This window comes from Plutella xylostella, chromosome 6 (genome assembly GCF_932276165.1).
Source record: "Plutella xylostella chromosome 6, ilPluXylo3.1, whole genome shotgun sequence".
NCBI classification, from domain to species: Eukaryota; Metazoa; Arthropoda; class Insecta; order Lepidoptera; family Plutellidae; genus Plutella; species Plutella xylostella.
Window position 1 is genome coordinate 6,619,543 of NC_063986.1, and position 14,567 is coordinate 6,634,109.

General features: G+C 38.9%; 1 protein-coding gene across 1 annotated transcript in view; it reads right to left on the reverse strand.

The window, feature by feature from the left end:
* Positions 1-16: 16 nt before the first annotated feature.
* The window catches only part of LOC119694185 (progestin and adipoQ receptor family member 4), a 50,628-nt gene continuing 36,077 nt past the window's right edge, over positions 17-14,567 (reverse strand). The window contains exons 2-6 of the mRNA XM_038120046.2: positions 14,024-14,245; positions 9,669-9,772; positions 8,559-8,696; positions 5,989-6,129; positions 17-4,220 (exon numbers count right to left, since the gene is read on the reverse strand). Of these exons, the coding sequence (XP_037975974.2) occupies positions 4,170-4,220; positions 5,989-6,129; positions 8,559-8,696; positions 9,669-9,772; positions 14,024-14,245 (656 nt within the window). The 3' untranslated portion in view covers positions 17-4,169. The remainder of the gene's footprint in view (positions 4,221-5,988; positions 6,130-8,558; positions 8,697-9,668; positions 9,773-14,023; positions 14,246-14,567) is intronic.

Genomic DNA, 14,567 nt, shown 5'->3' on the forward strand with positions numbered 1-14,567 from the left:
AATAAAACCAATGTTATAATTATTATGACTGTTATGAAACTTTAATATTCTCGCCATCCTCTTTACAGTTTATGAATCGCAACTGCGTCAACAAATTATCTACACAAAGGGTACGTGATTTGGGTAACTCACATGTATAGCTTATTTGGATCACTTTTAATATACATAGGTAACGAATAAGTTTTATATGTCAAGATTAAAATTTGTTTACGAGCCTCAACTCTGCCTATGTACGCATATGATGTTCACTCTAGTGACATTCATATACCTAATTCAGTTTTCATGAATTTAGACATAATGAAATTCAGAAGAATCATATTTTTTCCAAGTACGTACAAAATAATATACTTAATTAAATCTTGTAGTTTGTAAAGGTATTCTCAAAACACGTACAATGTAGCCTGTGTGTTGTATAGGTAGTAGTTATGACCGTGGCAAGACAATTTATATACGGCATTGGCATCTATATTCACTCCAAATGTATTTCTACGTTACTCATTTCCATAGAGTTACCCAAACATTTAACGGTTTTAAAGTTAACTTTGGGAATAGGTATATAGGTAAATTACTAATTGAAGAATTTTAGTACATGAAAGTAGGAAAATAGTAGATGGGTCATAGTCAAAAAAGTGCCTGCATTCATGCATATTTTTACTGAATAATTGATAAGAGTGAATAAAATTTTGGATACATGGAAAACTTAAATATTGCTAGTGTAGTAAGTAATTAACTTATTCACTTTATTTGATATAAATATATCTAAGGTACCTACGACAAAAAATACAGTCACTTGAATTTTTGACTATAACCCAGCTATACAATAATAATCTAATAACAAGACAAGAACAACGCCAGAAATTGATACGTCTTTAAATTTAAATAAAGTATTATAATAATAAGTATTAACATAGTAGGAGTAGCACTATAAAAATACAGAAGTTTATCATTGTTATTCGCAATGTTTAATTTGTTTATTTATGGAAATAGACCAGACGGATATTATATTCATGGTTATTATTTCATTACCAACATTAATGAAAAATATGCGACTATGGGAAGAAAAATATTTCAAGGAGTAATACTATCAGTTACTTCATAATTACATATAGGTACTTATTTTAAACAAAAAACTCATAAGTACTTAAATCAATATTTAAAAAAATATATAAGGTATATACTTGAAATAGTTAATCACTATTAAAACATTAGAATGTATATAGTATAATATGGTGTAGGTAGGTTTTAATGGAATGGAAATTATGAGTTTATTATACAAATAAGTGTAGTAATTTCACGTTTGTACTCACAAGAGCTATTTCACAAAAATAATTTTCGTCTATTGTAAATAGGTAGGTAAGTAGGTAGGTATATTGCTTCAATAGATTTTCCAAAAATATAATGAAACTAAAGTGTGGCAAGTGACGTGAGTGTTGGTGGGTGGTGGTGGTACGGGAGCTGCAGGGAGCAGTCACAGACTACTGAAGTTCAAAGTTCAAAAGTTCAAAAATCTTTGGAGCAGTGGCAGAGCGCAGGGATCTATCCATATCCACCACACCACCATCGAACATTGGACAATGGACATGATGTTTGACAGATCAGTAGCTCTGCATACGGATAGGTTCAATGGTGATAGCTGGTCACTTCTGTCGCTTTACTGCCATCTATTATAGCTTAAATTTTACTGCTTTTCAATTCAAAGTCATATAATTTTAATGAATGTGCAAGATTAGCAGCGCTATAATTGAACCAACTTTGAATGGTAGATGTGTGGCACCTAATCAGTTGCTGCCCACAGCTGTGTGGATGGAGTCCAGTTACTTTAATTGAGAATCTTCCAAGTCCAGGTAGGTATACTTCGATTTGTCTAAATCTACTTCAATTGATAAATGAGTATTAAACAACGGAACTTTGACAAAAGTAGATTATTAAAGCCACATTAACAATGCTAAGTACCTATTTAAACAAGTCAACCTGAGCATCAATCATTAGTTCCATTTAGTCGTAAAGAAAATACCTATTACGAGTAGGTAAGTTTCTTGGCTACTTTTGTCAAATTTCTTAATAAATTTATTTTATTTATTGCTTGTAAACTATCTAACTACTCTATACTAGATTCCCCGTCGAGAACTAAGTGTGAACATCTAGCGGGAGGACTACAAGCGGCGGCGGCGGCGGCGGCGGCGCGGTCACTCTACAGTCTATGGAAACATTGCAATTGCATTAACCTTATCCGACCATCGTTATATCGTTTCCGTAGGCTAGAGTGACCTCCTGGCCGCGGCGACGAGGCTATAAGCACACAACACCGAGAGTATAAAAAATATACCACTCAATTGGTCACTGAAGGTATTACACTACCATAATATTATTCTGGATCCTTATCAAACAATATCGACTAATGGAATCGTTCTTAACAACATCGCACTTCGAGATAGAAGAATGCGAGTAGATAGGTAGGTTAACTCTACATTTAATGTAACTAGTAGGATGAAAAGATTTTAAACAGGCTAATTTTAAATCTTACGACATTAGTTCGGAAGGAATTAAATTTCGAAAATGCAGTTTGTTCAAAATAGCATTCATTTGCTTGGCTGATAGTGTAAGAAGTAAGTAGATACTTTAGTATAAGTAATCTAGCAAAGCGATCACCTAGCTGAGATGATTCACCCGACTAACTACATGTCTAATGTAAATGTAACGGATCTAAGCCCTTATAATTAATATGGGCTGCATTAATAAAGTATTTTTACTACTTATCTGTTCGAATCACCTAATAATTTAGTTATATTTTTATTATCTATGTACTTAGTAGTTATGTATTTACAATACTACGATTTTAAATATTGTTACGGGGAGTTATGCTCGAAAGACCTGTTAGTAGATTATTACTAGGTATGCTGGTAATACTTTGTTTATTAGTATAAGCAGTGACTTGGTAATGTTATTGCTGTACTATGTCTATGTGATGGAGATCTAATATTTTAGCTTGTTAGATTCAATTAATACTTTTATTGAAGATGCAGATCCATTTTTACTGCTCATTCATGCCACAATAATTCAATCGTTTGTTCTCAGTCTCATTACAATCAAACTAAGTAATTGCCATTGGTGTACGGTATACCTAAGTACAAGAGAAATATCTTGTAGTATTTTCATCGTCTTCAAATCACTTTTATCACGCCAAGTCACTTAGTATGACCGTTATGATTCAGGTCGGTTGGTAGGTAGTAATCATAAATATCCAGTAGCAATATATATATTTATATGTGGGAGAGACAAGGCAATGTCGAAATCTTGAATCGATACCGTGAGGAATTATTACCAAGATCTAAATAGGTTAATTCGAGACTGATTATGTTAGTGACGATTGCCTTGTTACTCCACTAAGGTGTAATAGCAAAGATATTGGCACCTAGTTACGGTTCAATAGTTGAATCTACAGTTTGCAGTACTTAGTTTTGTTATTAATTAACCATAACGTTACCTACTCAGTTAATGACAAGAAATAATTAATTCATTACAATAAACTATCCGATCTACTAGGTATAATTAATATTCCATAGGCCGTGATATTGTCAACTACTTACTACGTCAGTAGTAGGTAAGAGTAGGTATATTATTGGAATGTAAGCTGAGGTTTTCCTCAATTTCCTTTTCCTATAACTATGTTTTCAATGACAAGTGCCTATCTACACTGAATTTTAATACATATAACTAATATACCGTCTCGTGAAATAAACAGAAGTTTAAGCTAATACCTACCTAATGACTGTAGGAAAAACTGAGCGAAAACTTTCTCCATGAAAACTTAACACATCAAACTTTGTGGACACACACAGAATCACAATTATAGAATATTAATTAAATCTCGCTTCGAAATTGTTTTGTACTTGAACATCAGTCACTACACGCTTGAGCGTTACCTTAGTATTAATATCAAGAAAAAATTATAACATGTCTCGATAAGAGCAATATACAAGACAATTCCGTTTCCATTCATAAACATAACTGTTGCCGTTCAGTAATTGTAATTATTGCCATACCTATATCAAATAATTCTTACAGATATGTGTTTAAAGTACGTATGACATAAAGCGGGAGATGATGGTGTGTGAGGGGTGTGTGTGCGGCGCGGGCGCGAGGGCGGGGGCGGGGGCGGGGGCGGCGCGTCAGAGCTGGCAGTCCCCGCGCGCCATCCATGCCAGGTCCAGCGTCGTCACCTGCCGGGACAACACCGGGTTAGAGACCATCAGCACCAGAAACATTCATTACAACAGTGATAGAGGAAGAGGATTTTCAGAGAAAGAACACCGTGGTTGAAGCTACTTGATTACGATTGCCACTTCGTTGCAGAACATTTAAAGTTTCACAGAGGACATTATAGACACACATCTTCATAAGTTCTACGCATGAAAGTTGGTTCTATGATTGATTTTATGTTGAATGATATTTTATGAAATACTTAAGTAGTTAATGAGAAAGCAGTTGTAGCATCTTCTCAGTGTAACGATGACGAACAATGTTTGAGAGGACTAGCCCGTTAGGTCGGATCTGCAAGTAACCGCCATGGTACGTTCGAGTCCCAAGAAGACCAAACCGTACGTATTTACGGTACGGTTAATACGTCATCGTCACTCGGGCAGGCTCGTTTCATACAGCCCAGTAGTTAAAAAGGCTTTCGTAACTGTAAGGGGTGAGTCATCGTTATTCAGAATGACCTCCCGAGACTTGGTTTCTTTGTTACTACAGTAGGTACTATCGCAAGCTCTAAATGGTCGGTGTAGTACATTGGTACTCAACCTTTTTTATATAAGGGCCACAAACACGTTTAAGTCATGGTGTCGCGGGCCGCAAGCAAATTTTTTTTTTAAAACTATTTTAAAGCGATGTAAACTCTCGAATCATAATATAAAAAAACACATGCATATACTACTCCGTGTATCGGGATTAGATCAATAAAACAAAAAAATATTGATATTCATCAAAATTTATTTTGTCACCTTCAAAGTATGCTCCTTCAGAAACGATACACATACGGTGCAACTAAAAAGTCCTGACTGAATAAAGAGTGCGATTTTGCTAAGACTTTTTTATTATTTTCAGTTATTTATTTACAGTTACATACATTTTAAAAATAAAATACCGATTGATAATGGCTTTTTAACGCATTTGTCCGTAATAAATATAATGGATCGATTAAATACTACACTTCCGTTTTCAGGACTTTATAGTTGTACTGTACGCCATCACAACATTTTTTTAAACGCTCTGTTTCCAGAGTTGTGTTTAGTACTCGAGGCGATTTTTCCTTATTGTCTTCTATCGATTGTTAGTTAAAGTCATGTTGACTGTTTTCTTTGACTGTCGCGGTGTTGTGCACTTGGAATTCTAGCCAGAAAGTCAAAGGGTAGCAAAATAATATTATTTGCGGGTTATGTAGAATTTAATACAGCAAATTCGACGAAGATGTGTGGAAAAAAAATCGAGAAAAGATTTTACACCACTATATTGCGCCTTCCGCACAAGGATCATCATTGTGAATGATTTTTTAAGCAAACACTCAACAAATACCATCGAGCATCCACCATATTAACCAGATATGGCTGCAGCTCACGGCGCTAGCTTCTTTTTTTCCCTAAACTCAAATTAACACTTCGAGGCACTGTTATCAATCTATAGAAGACAATAAGGAAATATCGCCGCGAGTACTAAACACAACTCGGAAAACAGCGTTTAAAAAAATGTTCTGATTATTGGATAATTCGTTGGCGTATGTGTATCGTTACTGAAGGAGCAAACTTTAAAGGTGATAAAATATTTTGGATGAATAACAATCATTTTATGTTTTATGGATATAATCCCGATACTTTTTACACAGAATGTATATTCTCTATTATCTGTCATGGCACACGGGCCACTGATAAAGGCCCGGCGGGCCACATGCGGCCCGCGGGCCGCAGTTTGAGTATAGCTGGTATAGTAGGTTACCTGGTGCATGGAGTAGACGGCGAGCACGACGAGCACGTGCATGATGTTGTGTGAGTTGAGGCAGCGGTCCACGGCGCCCGGGAACCACTTCTCCGGCACGTGCATGGCGCCGATCACGCCGCCGATCAGCGACACCGCGTCCTGGAACACAACACCACACCACGTTACATCTTACAGCACCAACGGCCTGTCTAAAGATGGGTACCGACCAACGTTACCGACTGTAATGTATAACATTCCGAGCGAGCATATTACGCAACCCTGTGTTCTAAAATCGGCCCGTTGGTCGCTGGTTTCCCCGTAACACAAGTACTAACTGCACGAATGCTCGCTGTGTAACCTGTTACATTACACCTTGTAACGTTGTTCAGTACACACCTTAACCCCCGCTCAGCGACACAATACGCGGAACCAAGGTAGGTATATAATAATATATATAATATATAATATAATATATAATATATAATATATAATAATATATAATATATACATACCACTTACACATCACACCACATACAGTAGGACAAGCTACAGGGTACACACTGCACAGCAAACCGCAGATACGTGCACATAAAAAAGGCTTCCGTATACGTTTCCGCGGCGAAGCCATGGGTGTTGCGAAACTTGCGCGAAAATCTACACATATTAAACACTTTATTAGTTTCTTTAGTCAGTGTGTAGGTGTACTAAATATTTTCCAGGTCATTGGATGTGAAGCCCCTCAGGGCTGTACATGTGTACATTGTACAGTAGGTAGGTACTCAGCGCTACAGTAGCTCTTTCCTAATCTCATATAATTTTCATCCAATTAAACTTCCATCGATCGTTTGATTTATTAGCTCGCAATGCTACAAATGAATATATAATATTTGCTTTGAAAAAGTTTTGTATCGTTTGGATTGGAATTGGAACCGTGAACAATGGACCATGTTCTGGCTGTTTCGTTTCGCTGATGGGTTGTTCAAGCGGTACCGGATGACGGGGAATAGTGTCATTACCATGACACTCATTTTGGGCACAGGAATTAAATTCCTATGTATTGTATATGTTTTTTTTTTTTAATTTTTGCATAAATCGTGTGCTCAATGACTTATAGAAGTAGGCTTATATGAAGCGTGGGACGCTCTCTAGCTTTATATAATAGGTGGAGCGCCGATCTTAAAGAATTAATGCTTGCCGAATTTCTTCCCTTTACTTTTTCATGCATCACAGCTTTTGAATTGGCACGGAAGTCGAGATACAAGTAAGTACTTATAAAATATTATGGTAACTTTTGCTTATTTGATGTGGTTCCACATAAAATAGGCCTGTTCTTTATCGTGACGATGATGAAGAGCTAGGTGTACGAAGTCGCCATGATGGTACGATTACGATGGCACTAAGTACTGGCAGCAAGCGCCCGTCGTGTGGGTGGGTACAATTTACAGGCTGCGGCGCGGCTGCCCCCGCGGCCGGCCTGGCCCCGCGCCAGCTCTCAGCCTCATGCAAGCCATCCGGATTCGGGACACCGGAACTGGACCGGTTTCCAATATCAATAACCGTCCCATTGTTCAAAAATGGGCACTCTAACAAGTTTCCTACGATATTGTTCCATTATTGATGAAACTATGACTAAAGTGAAGACCGATCCAAATTGCGATCGACATTAAACACTAGATTACAATCTATATAGGTACCTAGTTATATTTGTTACAGTAAACTTATATTTTATTGCGATCGATATTAAAATAGATTTATATGTGGGTTATATATAATGTATACTTTGTATTACGTAAAGTAGAGATATGACTCTTTGATAATATTGCACCTGTGCAGTGAAATATGATGACTCATAGGGGTCCCAAATAACGTAATTTAGTAATTTATATTTATAAATAACTGATACGAGTCCAACCTACAAGCATACATCCGTAACAAGTATTTGTTTCAAATTAAGTTCCTTATGGAAATAATTCAATAATGCTAAAGTGGCGATTGTTGGGCGACATCGGCCGTCGAGAGCTTGTTAGGAGGCAAGAGGCGATCTCTGGCAATCTTCCAGTCGATTTCATACTTCTTAGCAGTAAAGTTCTGTAAAATCTTTTTAACTAGTTAGCCATTTTTCAAATGGTCACTGCACGACCTAACTATCTATGTGTGCTACCCAACTTCTTCGGGACGTTAAAGTAAAAAAAAAAACTAAAATAGGTATAATGCATGCATATACTTTGAGAATAATTGCGACGCTTATATTGAACGGGTTTAGTTAATTAATTATTAGTAAAAAAGCTTGTAGAAAGCCTTAGAAGAGAGTGCTACCACGCGATGTTTGAGAATCCGCGAAAGAAAATTTACAGGGTGATCTCCTGGATCACCCACTTTCGCCTTACTTACTATAATATTCTTTTTTAACACCTTCTATAGGTAGGCCTTACATTTGCTAGGGCTTGGATAGACGTCGGCTACGGTCAGCGGCCGGGTGGTACGGTCGTCAGGTTCAGAGAAACCTGACCCCCCTCTCATAGTAACGATGCTTCTGAGGGGGGGGGGGGGGGCAGGTTTCTCTGCCCCTTACTTTACGGTGTACGTACCTGCAGGAAGACGTGCAGGATGGCGTCGTGCGCGCCGCCGCCCAGCCGCGCCGCGCGCGCGCCCGCCAGCAGCACGCGCATGCAGAAGGGCGCCGCGAAGCACAGCCGCCGCTCCCACGGCGACCACGCGCGCATCGCCTGTCAACGCACACGTGAGAACTGGGTGGACCTCTTATTATTAATATAGACTAAATACCTACAATTACTGTAATAAGTACTGTTCTTTAAAACCGGATTTACCTTACATAAGTACGGTCAGGTGCAGAGAAACCTGACCCCCCTCTCATACTAATAATGCTTCTGAGGGGGATCAGGTTTATCTGTCCCTTACTGTACCTAATTAATTAAATTAAATTCATTTATTTCAGATAACTTGATCCATATTCAATACATATCATATATAATGATATCTTAAGCAGAACTATGTTTATAGTGCATAGAGTTTAGTCTTGCTTTTATGATATTTCCCCTAATTTAATGATATACAAATTTCCTAAGTACAAGTAACACAAACAACTTTGAACGAGATAAGTTAAGTAAGTACAGGTTAATTCGATGTTTTTAATTGGGACGAAACGTTATATCGTGTTCTCGTGTTTCCTTCTTGGAAGAAAAGCGTAAATGGAAACATCGTGTTAACTACAGGAGGTTGAAATAATATTATAGTTTGTGTAGTCAGTAGTGTAAAATATAGAAAAAACTGAAGTAGCTAGCATGCTGTATGAAAACAAAGTTGCTAGCTACAGTATAATTTCCGGCGCACACTCTACAATGGAGGAACTTCCTGTCCCGCCGCAGTGTGGCCGTGGCGAGGTTAACACTAAATTTGCGACCCCTTGACTGAAACTGAAACACTATTCAATTTTCATGAAACAAGATGCTAGTTAGTTGCCCTATAAGTTGAAATTTTACTGACTTTGAAAAAAAGGATGAAAGCAACCCTCTTTTCAATTCGCACCTACTTTCAGGGCATGAAGGATGAAAAGTTTTTTCATGCATGTAGTGGTAAGAGGTGTACTTGCTGGCCACCGACAAAGAAGAATGTTCTCGTGTCAAATGAATAGTGAGAAAGAAGAAGACATCACCAGTATGCGTCAACTGTAGCGTTACCTTGTAGAGGCCGAGCATGCTGCCGAGGCAGTACACGGCCAACGCCAGGCAGCGCAGCGGCGCCGGCGCGCAGTACACCGTCGCTGTCACCATCGGGATGGCGCCTGCAACACCACACCAACACAGGTGAGAAGACCAATCATCATAAAATTATTATTAAGTAAATGGAAATAAGAATAAACATTAGGTTCCGTCACAGTCGATGCGACTAGACACGTAGTACGTTTCTTAATGTTCAAGAACAGTATGAACATTTTGTTGTATTTAAATAATACCTATATGTTATAGGCCCGATATTTATAAATAATCACGGCGTATTAAGGATAATAATATCGATAATCTATTCTAATGCTACCCACGCCACGCCCAACCTCTTCTACCCCACCGTATAAAAAACAAAGTATGATAATGAGATTAAGTAACGTAAAGGCCTGTGCTATAATTATTTATAAATAGGCAGGGGTAGGGTAGGGGAGTTCCGATGTTCGTTTGTCAGGCTTACGTGTCTCTGACGGTATTTCAGCCGTGCCGACCGGACTAGCCTTCAAATACCACCCCACCCGCCTGCTTGCTTGCGTTCCGAGTTCCAACTATGTGGCTTACACCTGCACCTATAGTACAGCTGAACTATATTCACAGGTTATAGTGCCCTATTATCTACCTACTTGTATGATAATTTTACTTTCAGCGAATAAAGGTCGACGACTTAGAGGCTTAGGAACGAACAGTCTGATCTTATACACTCATGAGCAATGAAAAAGTTCCAGTGACAATAACCAAACCTGTCCACCAAATTAGCCCTTAGTCCACCAAATTAGTCCTACACGGAAAAGGGTAGCTTAATGAATCCGTCTGCAACATTGAAGTACTTACATTTAACTAACTGCGCATCAGAATATTACCATAATAATATTTAGTTCTAAATTTAAATTAAATGGGTTTAAAAATTTTAACTATTTTTGATGTCGGTATTTTGAAAGTGGAACATTTCCATTGCTTGTCAGTGTATTTACTTTTACTACATTAAGCGGATATTTGCGGTCCAGTGATTTCAGCCCCTGCCGCCCGCCCCGCGCCCCGCGCCCCGCGCCCCGCGCCCCGCGCCCCGCGCCCCGCCCCCGGCCCCGTGCCAAAGAGAGCCATCTCCAGTGGAGCACCCTCCGCGGCACTCCGGCCCCTCGATCCACTCACCTCGCGCCCTTTCACCTAATCCAACACCACTTCATCATCAGGTAAAAATAATTTTGAACATTCTTTATGGAAACCCGAAGGGATGCCATTTCATGTTTAAGGACGGCGCAGACGAGGTACTAGGGTACATCGGGTACTTTTTGTCCCTCGATATAAGTAAATAAATCTATATAAATTACGGGACCGGGTAATTTTTGTCCTATCGGCCGACAATACCTGGGGAATGGTACCTCATGTGCATAGGCTATAAATAAAGTTACACATAATATGCACATTTGTTTATGACATCATAGCATAATTATTTATTATCGTATTAAAGTTAATAATTAATCACTTCCTCAATTGCAATGTATTATCAAAAGATGACGATAAAATAATTACTCAGACGCATAGAAGATAGCAAATGAATGTGCATTTAAGTATATTTATTCCAAATATCTATAATATTGTAATATGTAATCCCTACCAAATAATTTTATCAGATCCTAATGTGGCCAATTAGCTCTCAAATTTTGATTTACATTTACCTTCATAGTTGAATTCCCGTTTCCGCCCGGAGATGCCCGATGTGGCTAAGTTTAGATTTCAAAAATGAGAACCAGAATACTTTCCACGGAAAATACACAAAAAAACTCGGTTGTCACTACATAAGTTTATTGGTATTTTTTTATTCCTCTCATTATTCTCCTAATTTTCGTGGTAGGTAATTAAACGAAAGTTAAAAAGTAGCCTTTTGTTTGCGTATAAGTGGGGGGATTTATAGCTCAGCTTTAAGTTTGTCACCCACTGAAGAACGAGTATCTCATTGAAAAATTTAAAGAGAAATATCGATAAGTACAGAAGCCCGGCCGTGTGAAATAGCTTGTGAGAGTCCAATTAATGGTCCACAAGTAATGGCCTCTCGCGGAGTCAAAGCGAGGGCCCGCGCCGCCAGCGCCGCCGCCCCGCTGCAGCTCCCACTAATAACGTGACCCAGTTCACGGCTGCCCTACTGACATTTGTGACGACTCTGTGCAGCTTCGCCAGACACTGGAGCAGTTACCGTTTTCAGATAAACGGAATGATACACGTATATTAAGCACAATGGCGAAAGCTCTATACGGCCTAGAAAGTGTCGTTTTCGCGAAAGAGGTGATAATGAAAAATTCATTCATATCGATTTTTAAAAATACATTACTGTATATAAAAAAAAAACTGACTCACTACCGTCAACGCAAAGCCCAAACGGCCTAAGCTTGAATCATGAAACATGGCACGTAGAGGTTCCTTTAGTAGTTGGTGTAGTTGAGCACCAAGAAGGGATTTTTAGAAAATCCATTCCTGATATGGAGAAACAGCACTCCTATCATCACCCAACATGCAGTGGGTTGGGTTTTTTTCAGTATTCATCCCTCAAAAGGGAAGCGGGAAGCGAGCGAGAAAGTCTGAAAATTAACGCGAGCTAAGTCGCGTCGCGGGCAAAAGTTAGTAAATAATATAGGTGCAGTTTACTGCTCTGCAATGTGGAACCTACCTAACTTAATGCAAGTATTTCTGTATTTTTTTTTAACCAATAACGTTGGATCCATTATCATCAGCAGCAGTGAATAATCGTCCACTGTTCTTATAATATAGAAGGTAATTAATACATTAACTTAGGTATGTGCACTGTGCAGTCTAAAACACCTAATGTATGGATCTACAACACATATACAAGTAAGTAGGTAAAGTAAATCCTACCCACCAGCGGAATTCCATTACATTCTGCTTTAGCAAGCGGTAAAGGTTTATGGTTCAGAAATAAACACGGTATTTGTGCCTTTATATCTTTGGGTGTGGTTTGATTAATTGAGATCACCTCCGCACACACCTAATACATATTTTATTTGATGTGGCATTTCAGGTAAAGGTCATTGTGATGTTAAATATTTACGTAAGTCTTAGATACTTATACTTACTTAAATACAGATGGTTATCATGCAGAGGTCAGACCTATAGCAATTGTACGAGTAGAGTCCGACAACGGTGACTTGACTGCGACAACGGTTTAAAAGATGGGAGTGACGGGATAAGATATAAGATTAAGAATTAAACTTGCTATGCCCTACAAGGCACTATGTTAAGGACCATTGTATTCATAATGTTAAGACCAATGTAAAATTAACTTTTACATAGTTGCAATAAATATAATATATTACTATTTCTTCAACTGGTGGCAAAGTTAAGTTTTGCCACCATACAGATTCGTAATATGTACGGGTATAAGTATACTCATAGGCTCACACGAGGCATCATTTGCAATTTCCAGCTTCCAGCACCGCGGCCGGCCGGCTGCTCCCTCGAGCAATTAATCTTGTACATGACAAACTCAACTCACTGGCTAAGTACATAAGAACATTTCACGGATAAGTGAGCATGCTGTTCAGCTGCTCCTTTAGCTACCCACCGTATTATTTAAGGGCCTATTGCATCTAATTGAGATTTCATCATGTAAATTGTTAAAATGGCACAGATTCGTAATTCTGCACCCACTTTTCGGTGTCTTTTATATTTAGGTTCAATGTTACATTTGGTCAACCTATCACATTTCTCTTTAATTTACTGATGCTCCATTCAGGAGCTTATAATATGTCCGTTATCTGAAAGTCCGTATCGACCATCGGGTCACTTCTGTAGTCTGTTGGATAACTCTAAGTTGCCATGAATTTCAGCTGCTATGACGTAATCGACAGCGGTGGCGGCGGCGTCGCGTGGGGCGGGCGACGTGAACACAAACACCCTTTCTCCATTATTAAGTAATCGGTTAGAAAGAAATAGCCGCGACAGTAAATGTCACGTCTACAGCCTGTCACTTGGCCGAGCCTACTTAACTATCGGATCCATCAGGTTTCCCCTCAAGTAAACTGGGGAAATGGAAATACAATATTTACTTAGGTCGATATTATTTCTAGCCTGTGCTGGGTTTCTACGAAGCGGTTCATAGACAGGTATATAGGGTTCTTATGATTTATGTGATGTTCTCATAACCGCACGGTACTGTTCATGATACTTCTTAAATTTATACGAGATCGAAAAGTCAAGTCCGAAACGTGGCAGTTACAAACACAGAGCTACCCAATTAATAACTATGGAGCCAGTAAAAAAACCTTCAAAACAATAATTTTAGTTTTGTAGCATGTACTTACCAATGCTCTGCGAGACCCATATGCCGAGCATATCGAGCTGCAAGAGCCGGTGGTAGAGCTCGGCGCCGCGGGCGTGGTTCATGAACAGGTGGTAGAGGAACGAGCCGCACCAGGGCGCCAGCGCGCCCAGCAGGTGGCACAGCGACAGGAACCACGCGCCGCCGCCGCCGCCCCACGGCAGCAGCCCCGGCAGCACCCACATGATGTACACCAGCGACACGCCTGCAAACAACGCCAAGTTTACTACGGCTATTGTTAAGGCGGATACACACGGATGTAACGTAACATGCAGCGACGGGATAATGGTACGGAACTTCTGTACCATTATCTATTTATAATAGTATACGTTAATATTTTTGCTAGCACACACATTTTAGTTTTTTATTGTATTGTATTGAGGTATAAATAAGTTTTCAGTAATTTTGCGATTCGTTACAACAAGGGAGCAGAGAGTTTACCATGCCGACGCAATCGAAGCGCATCTTTTAGTTCCTAGAAAAATAAACATTAAAACATAATAACCTTATCACATTCATAATTAATA